Here is a 13,855-nt window from a genome sequence, read left to right as displayed (position 1 = left end):
ATCCCTACTCCTGCTGACATGTTAAAGGTCTGCTTAATCATCCAGCCCTTTCCTCCCAAATTCACAAATGCTTCATCCACACTTACTTATTTTACAGGGATTTATACAAATGCCAGGAGCTACCTAGCAGTGCCCTACAGGTTTCACGGCCCCAGTGAAAAAAACAAACAATGCTACAGCCCAGATGTGACCCTGTGGTGCAGTTTAACCCGTTGAGAAGACAAAACAGCAGCTTAGAAAGCCACCCTGGATACTTTTAACCCCACAGTGGAAGAGCTGAGCACTTAGGGCTGGAAAAAAGGCCAGAAATGAGGGGAGGATTGCGGCACGATGAGCCCAAACACATCTGTGCAGGGCTCAGCCTACCATGTCCTGTGAAGCCGAACTTGGGGAGCCCCTAAGACCAACACTCATGGTGGGAACTCAGGGGATAGTGGCGATATCCCCGAGGGGCACTGGCCACACGGGACAGAAGGGTGGACCTGTTGTGGGGAGATGAGACACGGACAGGTATCCCCGGGGGTTTCTGAGGGATGCAGGATGGGGAATGCAGGTAGGGGGTCACCAAGGAGAAGGGTGAGACACAGCCTGTGGAAGTGGTGGAAGTGCTCTTCTCGGGGTTGAGGGTGAGGGTCGGGGCTCCCCGGGGAGCGGGGGCGGAGGGGAACTCCCCGGTGCCAGGCGGAGGCGCAGGTAGGACCCCGTGCCCTGCCCGGCTCTGCACGGAGGCGCTGCGGGCGCTGCGCGGGGCGGGCTCCCGCGGCGGGGGCGGCGGCGCCGGGAGGGCCGGGCCGGGAGGCGCGTCCCTCCCCTGGGCCGTTTCTCGGCGAGGCTGTTTAATAGCGGAGCCGCCCCCGGCCCGCCCCGTTGGAGCCGGCCCGTGCGGCGCGGCGCGGCCGGGGCCGGGGCCGCTGCGGGCCATGGCGGGGGGCGGCGGGGGGGCGGCCGGCCGCGCCCGGCTGCTGGCCGTGCTGCTGGCCGGGCTGCTCGGCGGGGCGCGGGGCTTCGGCGACGAGGAGGAGCGGCGCTGCGACGCCATCCGTATCGCCATGTGCCAGAACCTGGGCTACAATGTCACCAAGATGCCCAACCTGGTGGGGCACGAGCTGCAGGCGGACGCGGAGCTGCAGCTCACCACCTTCACGCCCCTCATCCAGTACGGCTGCTCCAGCCAGCTCCAGGTGCGTCGGGGCTCCGGGGGGACCTGGGTGCGTGGGCGAGATGGGGACGACACACGGCGGGGCCGTGCCGTCTCCGGGACAGCTGCTGTCCCCCAGCACCCCATCCTCATCTCCGTCCGCTCGGCTCAGTGCTAACCCGACCCGAAAGTCGCGCCGCCTCGCAGCGTCGCTCCTGGCTGGCTAGGAAGAGAGCGCGGCTCACGTTGGGCGGAGGTTCGGTGTCCCGGCGGTGTCCCGGCGGTGTCCCGGCGGTGTCCCTGCTGCCCGCGGCGAGGAGCGCCCGCCGCAGCGCGGTACCCCCGTCCCGGCCGCGCCCGCTCGTGGAGGCTGCGGCGACTCCCGGAGCTTTCCCGGCCGCTGCCCTCCGTCCCGGCCGTGCCCTAGGTGCCGCGCCCGATTCCGTGCGGAACGAGCAGAGCCGGCCGCGGGGAGCTGGGGCAGCTCGGGACCCCGCCGGGAGCTTCACCGCGAAAGTTTCTTTCCCAGGCGAATGGCAGGATCCGTGTCCTCCCCACGGGCATGGATTTCCTCAAACATAACCCAGCTTGTTTCTCGGGGCAGAGTTCCCGAGTCAGCACGCAATTCCTCTCACGGTGTCGCGTCGCCGAATTACTATTTTTCAAAAGACGAGAAAACTAGAATATTTTATTACTGTCGCAAATGAATATGTGAACTTATTGTAAAAGAAAAACATTTTTCTGGGAGGATCGTGAAGCAAAGCATTTCAATAAATACTTTTTTCCTCCTATTTGTTTCTTAGCTGAAATATCCAGGCAGTGCTCAGAATAAATATATGTATTTGTTTATGCCCCTTTAATTTGCTTTTCTGCTTTCTTAAATTATATCCTCGAGGTTGAAATCTGGCTAAATCCCACTCGCTTCATTGGAACTGATGGGCTAGGTTTACATGGAGCTAATCTAGGGAGTAAAATTTTCAGACTTTGGCTTTGGACCGCATTTTAACTGAAAGAAGACAACATTGTTGGGTTTTTTCTCTCTTTTGTTTTATTGTTCTTGGTTTATTTGTTTTATGCTGCTTCCTGGTTTGTTGGGGTTTTTTTAAGTCAAAGGACCAAATATTACTGCTAAAAAGGAAAAAAAAAAGAAAGCTTGTTATATTGCAACCTGTTTCATTTTCCCTCAACACACTTGTGATTTCTGTTTTTCTCTTCCAGTTCTTCCTGTGTTCAGTTTATGTGCCAATGTGCACAGAGAAGATTAACATCCCCATAGGTCCTTGTGGAGGCATGTGCCTCTCTGTCAAAAGAAGATGTGAACCTGTTTTAAAAGAATTTGGGTTTTTCTGGCCAGACAGCCTAAACTGCAGCAAATTCCCGCCCCAGAATGATCACAACCACATGTGCATGGAGGGCCCAGGAGACGAAGAGGTTCCCCTTCACAGCAAGACCTCCTTGCAGCCTGGAGAAGAATGCCACGGCATGGGATCTAACTCAGATCAGTACATTTGGGTGAAGAGAAGCTTGAGCTGCGTCCTGAAGTGTGGCTACGATGCTGGTCTGTACAGCAGGTCAGCTAAGGAATTCACAGATATCTGGATGGCCATATGGGCCAGTCTTTGCTTCATCTCAACTGCTTTCACAGTCCTGACCTTCCTGATTGATTCATCCAGATTTTCCTACCCAGAGCGGCCAATCATATTTTTGAGCATGTGCTACAATATTTATAGCATTGCTTATATTGTGAGGCTAACTGTGGGCCGGGAAAGGATATCCTGTGATTTTGAAGAGGCAGCAGAACCTGTTCTTATCCAAGAAGGTCTTAAGAACACAGGATGTGCGATAATTTTCTTGCTGATGTACTTTTTCGGGATGGCTAGCTCCATCTGGTGGGTTATTCTGACACTGACGTGGTTTCTGGCTGCGGGACTCAAGTGGGGCCACGAAGCGATCGAAATGCACAGCTCCTATTTCCACATCGCAGCCTGGGCCATCCCGGCAGTGAAGACCATTGTCATTTTGATTATGAGACTTGTAGATGCAGACGAGCTCACCGGCCTCTGCTATGTTGGGAACCAGAACCTGGATGCGCTGACAGGCTTTGTTGTGGCTCCGCTTTTTACCTACCTAGTCATTGGGACCTTATTCATTGCAGCAGGACTCGTGGCCTTATTTAAAATCAGGTCTAATCTCCAGAAAGATGGAACTAAAACTGACAAACTGGAAAGACTGATGGTCAAAATAGGGGTCTTTTCAGTGTTGTACACCGTCCCAGCAACATGTGTCATTGCCTGTTATTTCTACGAAATCTCCAACTGGGCCATTTTCCGCTATTCAGCAGATGATTCCAATATGGCAGTGGAGATGCTCAAAATTTTCATGTCCCTTCTGGTGGGTATTACATCAGGTATGTGGATCTGGTCAGCCAAAACTCTGCACACATGGCAGAAGTGCTCCAACAGACTGGTGAACTCAGGGAAAGTGAAACGGGAGAAGAGAGCAGACGGTTGGGTGAAACCCGGGAAAGGTAACGAGACTGTGGTATGAGAAAAGGACAGCATCCCACTGGTCTGACTGCTCTCCTGTGAAGGACTGATCATGTGCAAGCATTGCTCTGTAAATGTTGGGAATAGAGTAGGGGGATGGTTACACAACTTGTCTCTGGGGATGGGAAAGAAAAAAAAAAGCCTTAAAGAATAAACAGCAAAAGGATCATGCTGCAGATACAATAGCCATAAACCATGCTGCCCAAAATAGGAGAGCCCAGGGAGGCTTTAAAAGCTGTGAAATAGCCAAACATGTTATCTTCCTTTTTTAAATCTTGAACTCTTTAGAAATGGAGTTGCTGTAGCCCATGGCTGTGAGATGATGTTTTCCTTTCATCGCCTTACAGCTGATGGAGGAAAGGCAGGCCAGGGCCAAATTCTGGGCTTAATTAGGGTCCAGTTACCAAGTTACCAGAAGGTGGAGCAGGACCTCAGTCAGATGTCTTCTTTGTGAGTTCAGCATTGAGAAGGAAGTGCTTGATGAGGATTTTGTCTTTATGCCCTGGGGAGTTCTAGTGTTCCAATACACTGTACAATTCAGTCAGGGATCATGTCCTGAAACAAATAGTAAATGGACTTTCCAGGTCTTGCCCGTGATGAGTAGGACTTAGTGAGGTATTAGTGAGGATGACTTTCCAGTCATTTAATGGCCTAATAATAATTTTGACTCATTCTTTTTGCCATTTATAGCCTGGTCTGAATGGAGAGTTGATTCTGCCTTGTGGGAATTTGAACCTCCCTGTGTTTCTTCCCACCTCACTTATTCTGTGGTTCTATCAATATTTATAAAATCTAAAAGCTTTGCTCAAGGCCATCCTCAGAAGCAGAGGAATCAGCTCAAATTGGGAAACTGTGTATGGTCTTCTGCATCTATTATCATTATCCATCTCCTTCATTCCTGCCCCTTCAGGTGCTCCTGCTGTTTCTAGCAGACCACTTTATTCTGCTGCATCTATTAGCTTTAAAAAAAGTCTTAACTCTGTAGTGCTCTTTCCTCCAGGAAAGAGAAAAATTAGTTGAAGGTACCTTCAAACAACACCATGTTTCTCCAAGCAAACTTACTTGACTCTGGAGACTCATTGCATGAAGCAATTAAGTCTTAATGTATTTCATTCAGTGTGATGGTATCTCCTCTGTAGACGCCAGTCTGGGGAGAACCAAAATGTTAAGTTCCTTGGCAACCTCGTGTTCACACAGATCAGTTGTATAATTATGTGTGTCAGTTGCAATTAAAAGAACATTCTCAGCCCATGACATTGCAGTACAGCTGACTGCCTCACAACGATGCTTCAATTGCTTACTGACAGCTATGGAGACGGTTTTTTAATGTATATTTACACACAAAATTTGAGCAGGCATTCAGTCCTCAGGAGCAGCAAAGACCTTTCCAGTTTTTGTAAGAGGACCCAAGAAATCCAACTTTTTGGTGAATAATGTTTGAAAAAAAAATTGCATTTCTTATTCTTTTATTTAAGGAGGCACCAGCTTGTGATTGTGGGAAGCTGAATGTAGTGTCAGGGGCTTGTAAGAAAGGTGATGCAAATACAAATATCCTGGAAGCACTTAAGAGAACACTGTTATGATGCTCTATTCCTTTGAAACACGTTTGGTTTTATCTATGTGCCCCAAGCTTTTGCATCCTTTGTTTGTATGGAACCTGATCAGCTGTAAAGCGTCTCCCTGGTGCCCCAGCTCCCATGATCTTCCAGAGCAGCTGAGAACAGATGCTGCTTTATTAAAGTACTTGTTTTCCACACAGGTGCCCATGTGCTTCCCAAACCACAGTTCACTCCAGCTCTGGAAGTGAGCACTAATCCATCCCAGAAGCATGTATTGTTTCAATGTCAGTGTCGAAACATGTGCTAGAGAACTTTTTTTTCTTTTACAAACAAAATCCAGACCCCAAACAAACCCTAATGGCAGTCTTTGCGGTTGGGCTCCCTCTCCAGCAGAACAAGTGACAACTTGACACATTCTGTTCAAGACACACAAGCACTGTCTTGGCCAACACCACATTCCAGCTGGGCCTTTTCACCCTCTCCATAAAGTCTCTTGCTGTTAGTGTTGTGTTTGGATCTGGTTATTCCTTTGTGGATGGGGAGTTTTGCAAGTGTGAGATCTTCACATGGCTGAGCTTCTCCATCATGCAGTCTTTCTGCTGGTGCAGTGAGGAATGTGAAGTCAGCAGCTGTCTGTTGGCTTTCAAGGAGCAAAGAAGCAGTATGACCCTTTTTTGTAACATAGTATTTGGCCGTGCCAAGGTGTCATGTTCACTCAAGGTGTACTTCACTCTGAAAGGCTTTGGATACTCTCCTAGCCAATAAGACCCATGTTTGAGCAGACTGATTCAATAAATGGCATTTTTAACCTTGTTATGTACACAGAAGTGAATGTTAAATAGTGCCTTTTTATGAAATCCTTGCATCTCTGCCTGTAACCCTGTGAACTGTTGACATAGGGATGTCCCTGGTGATGTGAGACACAGTGAGCTGCATGAGGATGACACTGTGTAGCCCTAGGAGGGACCTAGAGGGATATGCCATTAAAGCATGTGAGAGATTCAAAAGCTGTGGGAAAGAGGTGGGCTGGGGGGAGGCACCAGCTGCTGTTTCTTAAGACATGTCTTTCCCCAGCAGTTGGGGGAATGCTGTACTGCCCCAAAGTGAAATTAGTGTTGCATCAATTAAACCATTCCATTGATATATTCACCCCCATGCATTTACCTGGCTCCATGTCAGGGCTGTGCAAGTGGCAAGACCCAGCAGACAGCCTAAAAACTGGCGCTTGCGAAGAGCAGGTATCAGCAACTCCGAAGTTCTCTCATTTCAACATTGTTACGAGCTTAAAGCCATAAGCGGTGTGACTAATCCTGTCTCGGAAATGCAGTTGCTGTGGTTATCCAAGCAAAAACGTTGCAGGCGTTTCCTTCGATTGCGCAGTCCCTGCTCCCATCTCCCCCCTCTGTGTGTGCTCTTGGCACTGCAGGTTTCACAAGCATCTGCCAGAGAGGTACAAGCTTAACTCTTACATTAAACAGACAAGTTAGCTCCTTTCTCTGAGTTTTAAGGAAATAGACACTGATTATTTTGGGGTGTACAGAAAATATATCTACTTCAATGTATGTACTGTAAATTTCTAATTTATCACTGTAAAAAAACCAAAACAACTTTGCTATTTAATTTTTATATCAAAATAAAACTTTAACCTCTATGGATAACTAAAGAATTCCTGGCAGCCTTCACATTTTTGGTGAGTTTGTTTCTTAAATAGGCTTCAGCATTGTTGGAAGTGCTTTTTTGTCCTGAAGGAAGAAGGACTGAAATGTTCATGCTGTAGTGAGAGGATGCTTTGAATGGGTTAATCCAGCGTGGTTTGGATCTAATAATTGAGAACAAGACATCCTTGGGCAACAGTGAAAGTATTTTCATGTTTCTGCTCATTGGGTGGACAGAAACCCTTTCAAAGACAGCACGCAGGTCCTGAGTGCTGGCTGGGGCTGCAGCTGGAGCTTTGCTGTTGTGGGAGCATGTCCTCAAAGCCCAACTGGAAGGCAAGGCAGAAACATGGCCCGCTGCTGCTCTAGCACTTCTGTGATGTGACTCCAGAGAACAGCAGCACCTCCTGTAAGGCTCCTTTTCTTCCAAGTCTTATTGAACACGTACATCCAAAGCGTGAGTGCTCAGATCCAGAGCATATGGTGGAGGAGGACAGCATCACCACCGGTCTGTTCAGTGTATGGGAACTATTAGTGCCTTTTGGAAGGGGAAAATCCTAATCTTAGTACCTGCTTGAAATGAGTTCATTCCTATGGGTGATTTCAGTGATTTCAACCCTTCAGAGGACAGATTCATTTGAATGTCTACATGGCTTTCTAAAGACTTAGGCCTATTAATGCTCTACTTTTCTTTCCTGTTTGTCATTTCTGTTCACAGTTGTGATGTATGGGAACAGCAAGGAGTTGCCTTTTGTGTGCATCCCTCACCAGTTTCTTTTGACACTGACAGAACAGTATGCAATATAATTACTTAAACCCACGTAATTGTCTCCATCATGAAACAATCTGTGTGCGAGATTATTTAATTAGCAGAATGTTATTCCAATAAGAACCTAAATCAGACTAGAGTGGATAATAGTGAGGGTGTGCTATAAAAAAAGAGTAGCAACTATCACCTGTGTATCTGTAGCTAATCAAGTTTTGAAGAGCAGCATCTAAACCTGGTAATTATGAGTGATTTGCTCATGCCTTTGGCAGCTCATCATTGTAATGTTCTCAGGCTGGTGATTAATGCGATCTCTCAAACTTATCCTAATGAGTCTTTAATAAAGCTACCGTTAACTGTAACAAACATCAAAGAGCTTCTAGGGGAAGGAGTAGGATCTCCCTCTTGTTCATACCACCTGAAAACCTCAGGTGTGGCATTCAAGATGAGGTTGGCTGCTCGAGTTCTCTCTCACGGGTGCTTGCCTTTGCACAGATCCCTCAGAGCATCACCTATGAAGTGACAGTGGATTGCTGCAGTGGCTCTGAATGGTAAGCAAGCTCCCCAGGCCACAGAGATGACAAATCTGCTCAGGTTTGCCTGTTGAGGGAAGTATGTGTTTGTATGCGATGCTCACAAAAAAATAACATTTATGAGAACTTCTTGTGGTTGTTTTGATATTTAGGCTTGGGATTTTTTACTTGGTTGGTTTTGTCTATTTTTTTAAAGATATCTTTAAAGAAAGCAAATGTTAGGGAGTTTGTAGAGAAGGAGGCCAGAGTTGTGCTGCCAGCAATCGGGAGCAGCCTAAGCTCCAGTAATGTGAAAATATGGTATCACCAAGTCCCTGGCTTCAGTGGTGGTTTCCACCACACCTCCTCCATCCTCAGCTGCTCATTTCCATAATGGTGCCACATTTCAGTTACTCCTTCACTTTGCCAGTGCAACTGCTTGTGGTATGATGCAGGCATCATACTGAGGAGCTGCTTCCCAAGCCCTCTTGCACCATCTTCCCCATCAGGCCAGAGCTGTGTCTGCCTGCAAGTTTGTAGGAATGGCAGGGAGCAAAGTGACAACTGCCTGAGCCATTCCAGCTTGCCCAGCCTCAACTAAAACAGCAAAGCCTTCAGTAGGGCTGTTGGTGACTCCCTAATTCTTTACCTGGGATGACTGAGTCCAGATGTGAACTGCTCACCTGCAGGTGAATGCCCCATTACACAGCCCCACAGCAGCTGTGTTGCTGATGCCCCATAGTGCCCTTTTCAGCATGCCTGGACTAATTGGCTCATAATATAGGCCAGGAGTTTGCAGCCTCTTTCTCAAACGAGGATGGCTTAACTGGACTGCCAGACTCTGGCGTAGCTTGTGTAGAGAGCAAAGCATCTCTGCATGCTTGCAAAGCCAACTTGGGCTGCAACAGAAATGAGGCAGAGCATGGTCCTGGCTGGAGCAGGATTGTGCCATCTTGCTGCACTTCACCAAGAGGAATGGGTGAGAGGATGGGTGCAGGTCAGCCAGCTCTCAGCTGATGCTGAGCTGGTGCAATAGATCCCATATCACTATTTCCTGCAGCTGGGAAATTATTTCTGACCAAGGTCCTGCACATCCTGGCAGACTCCAGCTGTTGTAACAGCTTTGTGTTGTTAGCAACCAGATGTTTTGTTTTATGCTCTGGGAACAGCCTACCAAACAGTCACCACGGGGCTGGAAGAGCACAAAGGTGGCTTAGAGGGGAGCAGCAGCAAATGAGGACTCACACGCTAAGGTATCACCGAGAAACTGTTGTTTTCTTTTCCTAGTTTTTTCGGGGAGCAGGGACACCCTGTGTGCCAGATGTTAGGTACAGCACCAGAGAAAACAGGTTAAATGCCAAAGACAAATATTATTGCATTGGCAAGCTTACTGTAATTTGTAACTTTGATTTTTGTTGTTGTGTTTCCTTCCAGAAGGGAAAGTGCTTATTAATTAGATCCACTTGGAGGGCTCAGAAAATGGATGCTTTACTTAAATATTGTCCATTTCTAAATCAAAGGTTAAAAAAATTAAACATAACCAAACCAAAACAAAACCCCCAAACAATTTACCCATGGCTTGTCAATACACTGGCAATATAAATATCTTCATCTTATATTTCTATCAGTGTTTAGCTAGTTTCCTGTCTGGTTCTTTCATTTCCTGAGCTTACTCCAAGGAAGGGAAAAACATCCGTCCTGCAAAATAGATGCAAATCATTCAGCAGACTGCTTCTGCTTCTACAATATTAAATTTTAAAATATTACTATGCAGAGAAACAGCCTGACAGTATATGTTTTAATGGATGAAGTGTTTTCTTCCAAAGCAGCTCAGAGGCACTCTCACTCAAGTACTTGGTAAGGGATGATAAGCAGAGTGCTATGGAAAAGCAGAAATTTGGTTTTACAGGTTTGTTTTTTTTTTTTTTGCATTCGAAAGTCTTCTGCCTTGCAGCAAGGAATGGCTGACATCTAGTGGCAGCTGCTCCCTGGCCCCAGCTGCTCGAAGCCCCTCCCAGCCCTGCCCTCCACTTGTGTGAAAAAGCAGGACACGTACCTCAGCTACTGATGGTGAAAGCTTTGTCCAGCTGCACGTTCTACCAGCTCTGAGCTATACATTATGGTTTGCACCAAGTGCATCAGCTAAGCAAATCAAAAGCTCACCCTCTGTTTAATAAATTGAAAGATGTTAGATTAGGTATTAGGAAGAAATTCTTTATTGTGGTGGGTGGTGAGACTCTGGAACAAGTTGCCCAGAGGAGCTGTGGTTGCCCTATCTCTGGCAGTGTACAAGGCCAGGCTACATGGGTCTTGGACCAACCTGGTTTAGTGGAACATGTCCCTGCCCATGGCAGGGGGTTGGAACAAGATGATCTTCAGGATCACTCCAACTCAAACCATTCAATGATTCTATGATTCTATTAATCTCTCCTTGTTCAGCCCTGTGCTCAAGGCTGGCATGGTTACAGGAGGGTTGATAACAGTGCTCCTGGAGAAAAAAAACAGACCTGGTAAAGTAGCATGGCAAAAAGGCCAGTGGGACATCTGTCTCCTGCTGTGATGAGGAAAGCTGCTCTTGGCAGAAGCCAGCAGCACATAAAGTCCAAAAAGTTTATTTGAAAGACTTAACACAATCTCTTCCTTGGCCTCACACAAGTTATGTTTATAAGAAAAAGACCTGTGGGGATCACAGCAGAAAAGAAAGCCTCCAACCTGGGCTGACAGCCTGCTTCTTTCTGCTGCCATTTGGCAGTGGTGGGAAGGGCTGTCAGCCCCAGGAAGAAAGCATAAGGGATTTGCAGAGTCATGTGCCAGAGACCCACAGTACAACTGTACATCTTGAAAGGAGGGGTGAACGAGAGGCCTGAAGATGGGGAAGAGGCTTCTCAGAGCAGGAGAGAATATATATATATATATATATATATATATATATATATATATATAACAGAAAAAAAATCAGCTGAAGAGATCCTAGCATATGAAAGTTATGACAAAAAATAATACCATTTCACTCACAAAACAATCATGTTGCTACAGCTGTGGCCTGAGCAGAGCCAAAAAGAAATGAGGAGCCATCCATACCTCCCCAGAGAATGCTTTTATAACCAAAGCAGGGAAAGGGGCAGACCTTATTCTGAGACACCAGTAATTCATCCCGTCAGCGGCAGCAAAGCTGGCCATCACTTTACATGGGATGAGCTGGGTTTCACTTTTACGGGCTCTCGCAGTCCCTCCCTCTGGAGAGCAGCTTCTGTTTCTGCCACAGCCCTGCCACCTTCGGGATGCACTGGGACACTGTGTAGGGCCTCATCCCTTCTTCCCTGTCTGCTCAGGATATCGAGTGCTTTTTACTTATTTTGGCTGTGAAAAGTTAAGTCTGAGAGACGCAGCCACCAGCTCTTATTTTGGGTGGCCTTTCCTGTAGCTGCTCTCTGCAGCCCCGTGGCTCCCTCCCTCAGCCTGGGCTCCCATCAGGAGTTTGCAGTCCCTTTCCAAATCTGCTGCTGAGCAGAGGGATTGGCCATGGTGAGCTAAGAGAGAGAGTAGGATTCAGCAGCTGCCATGGATATTGGGACATGAGTGATAAGACAAGAGAAAGTGGCCTTTAATTGCACCTGTGGAGGTTTAGATTGTTTATTAGGAAAAATTTGTTGATTTCCTCATTGTCAGGGCCTGGAAGAAGCTTCCCAAGGTCATAGTGGAATCACCACCCCTGGAGGTGTTTAAATAATGTGTAGAAGAACCTAACCAGCCTCCAGGGGAATGAAGAAAGACTAAGAAGTCTGAGAATCTGTTGGTCTAAAGAGGTACACAGAGTAGTGTAAGCAGGAGAAGAATCTCCGTGTGAATAGATTCACAATAAAAATGAAATCTGGTACTTTGCATCCCATTCCCTATTGTACCTGTTGGCTCATCACCTCCTACCTAAGGAAGGAATGAGAGTTGTTCCATGAGGGGAAGTAAAGGATTTGCCTTTTTTAAAAAATTACTGCAAAAAATCATTTCTCCATCTAGGGTCTCTTGCTCCTTTTTGAATCTACACACAAATTTGCCTAGAAGTGTTTTTTATCTGAAGCAGACATTCACAGAGACAGCTCTTAGACATCTCCTTTCTCATGGGCTGGAAAGCAAACTGGGCCTGAGCCCTGTAGGGCAGAGGCAGGAGGAAGATATGAGAGAGAAGAAAGAAGAACAGCATAGAAGGAGAGCCCCAAGGTGTCCCAGAGTGTGGGCGAATGTCTGTCCCAGCTGTGGCTGCTCAACACTCCCATAGGGCTGCCAGCAAAGGGACAGCACAAGACACTGCCAGTGTGTGGGGTGTTTAAACTAATGTGGGAACCACTACACAAAGCAGAGGGGGCTGCACACAGGTCTAGGCAGAGCTGGAGGGTCAGTTTCTGCCAGCAGAGCAAAAAACCAAGAGCAAAAGACTTTCAATGGATGCAGCTGTTTGCCAAGTGAATGTCTGTGCAGAGCTCATCAGAGAATCATGAACCGTTTGGATTGGACGAGATCCTTAGGATCATCAAGTCCAACTATAAGCCTAACACCATTATCCATTTTTTTATGGTTTAATGTTCTAATATGTTCTCACGTTAACAAGAACACTTAAAGCTGGCATTTGAAAAGGACAAAATTAGCATTGCATCTTAATCTGATACTGATGTAGATGTATTGCCAGCTTCAAGCCTCTATCTCAGGTTCCTCTTTGATACTCAAAACTACCTAAAATCTTCTGAGAGGGGAAATGGTTTTGGCTGTGACTAGAATGTATAAATTAAATTCCCTGAGGGCTATCTTGATTCTGGGAGCTCTGCCTGCAATTCAGTAGGACCCTGTGAATCCAGATTTCTCTAGTTATTGCTTGTGTTGGAAAGGAAGAGTCCCTTTCTGTGTACACTTCGTAAGGAAAAGAGAGGGAAGAGAGGAAAGAGAGGAAGAAAGAGAGAGGGAAAGAAGGATAGAGAAATAAAGAAAGAAATGGAAGGAAGGAAATGGAAGGAAATGGAAGGAAGGAAATGGAAGGAAGGAAATGGAAGGAAGGAAATGGAAGGAAGGAAATGGAAGGAAGGAAATGGAAGGAAGGAAATGGAAGGAAGGAAATGGAAGGAAGGAAATGGAAGGAAGGAAATGGAAGGAAGGAAATGGAAGGAAGGAAATGGAAGGAAGGAAATGGAAGGAAGGAAGGAAGGAAGGAAGGAAGGAAGGAAGGAAGGAAGGAAGGAAGGAAGGAAGGAAGGAAGGAAGGAAGGAAGGAAGGAAGGACGGACCTCACTCTCAGGATCAACATTTATTGGTAAAATCTTTTGAAGGGGCATTTGCAAAACACAAGTGTGTAGCAAAACCATGCAAATCCTATTTCTTCTTGAAATGGGAACACATGAGGACAGAAATATTCATTACTGTCATTTCACAAAAAAAAAGCCCAAAAAACAACTGGGTTGTTTTGGTTTTTTAAATTATTCTTCATAATGTGAACCGGATCAACTATCGCAACAGCTTTGCTGAACAACTTTAGTGCATCAGCAGGAAAAGGTTGATTTCCCTTCAATTTATTTTCAAAATCTTCTGATTTTGACTTTTGATTCAAAGTATTTAAACCTAAGTTTTGTAGCAATAAATACAATTTGATTGATTACTCCCAAAGTATTGACTCTGAAATGAAGTGTTTGCTCAGTG

The 13,855-nt window shown here is 46.6% G+C and overlaps 1 protein-coding gene across 1 annotated transcript; it reads left to right on the top strand.

The window, feature by feature from the left end:
- Positions 1 to 888: 888 nt before the first annotated feature.
- FZD4 (frizzled class receptor 4) lies at positions 889 to 8,323 on the top strand. The gene is made up of 2 exons (XM_038146618.1): positions 889 to 1,181; positions 2,357 to 8,323. The coding sequence occupies exons 1-2, from the start codon at positions 921 to 923 to the stop codon at positions 3,683 to 3,685; spliced, it is 1,590 nt and encodes a 529-aa protein (XP_038002546.1). The 5' UTR covers positions 889 to 920; the 3' UTR covers positions 3,686 to 8,323.
- Positions 8,324 to 13,855: the final 5,532 nt, after the last annotated feature.

The sequence above is a fragment of the Motacilla alba genome, chromosome 1, assembly GCF_015832195.1.
Source record: "Motacilla alba alba isolate MOTALB_02 chromosome 1, Motacilla_alba_V1.0_pri, whole genome shotgun sequence".
NCBI lineage: Eukaryota > Metazoa > Chordata > Aves > Passeriformes > Motacillidae > Motacilla > Motacilla alba.
Note: the sequence above shows the minus strand (reverse complement) of the source record. Positions and strands in the feature narration are given on the sequence as shown.

What these genes read in the sequence shown, in the direction of transcription:
- FZD4 (XM_038146618.1), top strand. Translation starts at nt 921, where the DNA reads ATGGCGGGGGGCGGCGGGGGGGCGGCCGGCCGCGCCCGGCTGCTGGCC. An exon ending in GCTGCTCCAGCCAGCTCCAG is followed by an intron (nt 1,182 to 2,356) that starts GTGCGTCGGGGC and finishes TTTCTCTTCCAG; the next exon opens with TTCTTCCTGTGTTCAGTTTA.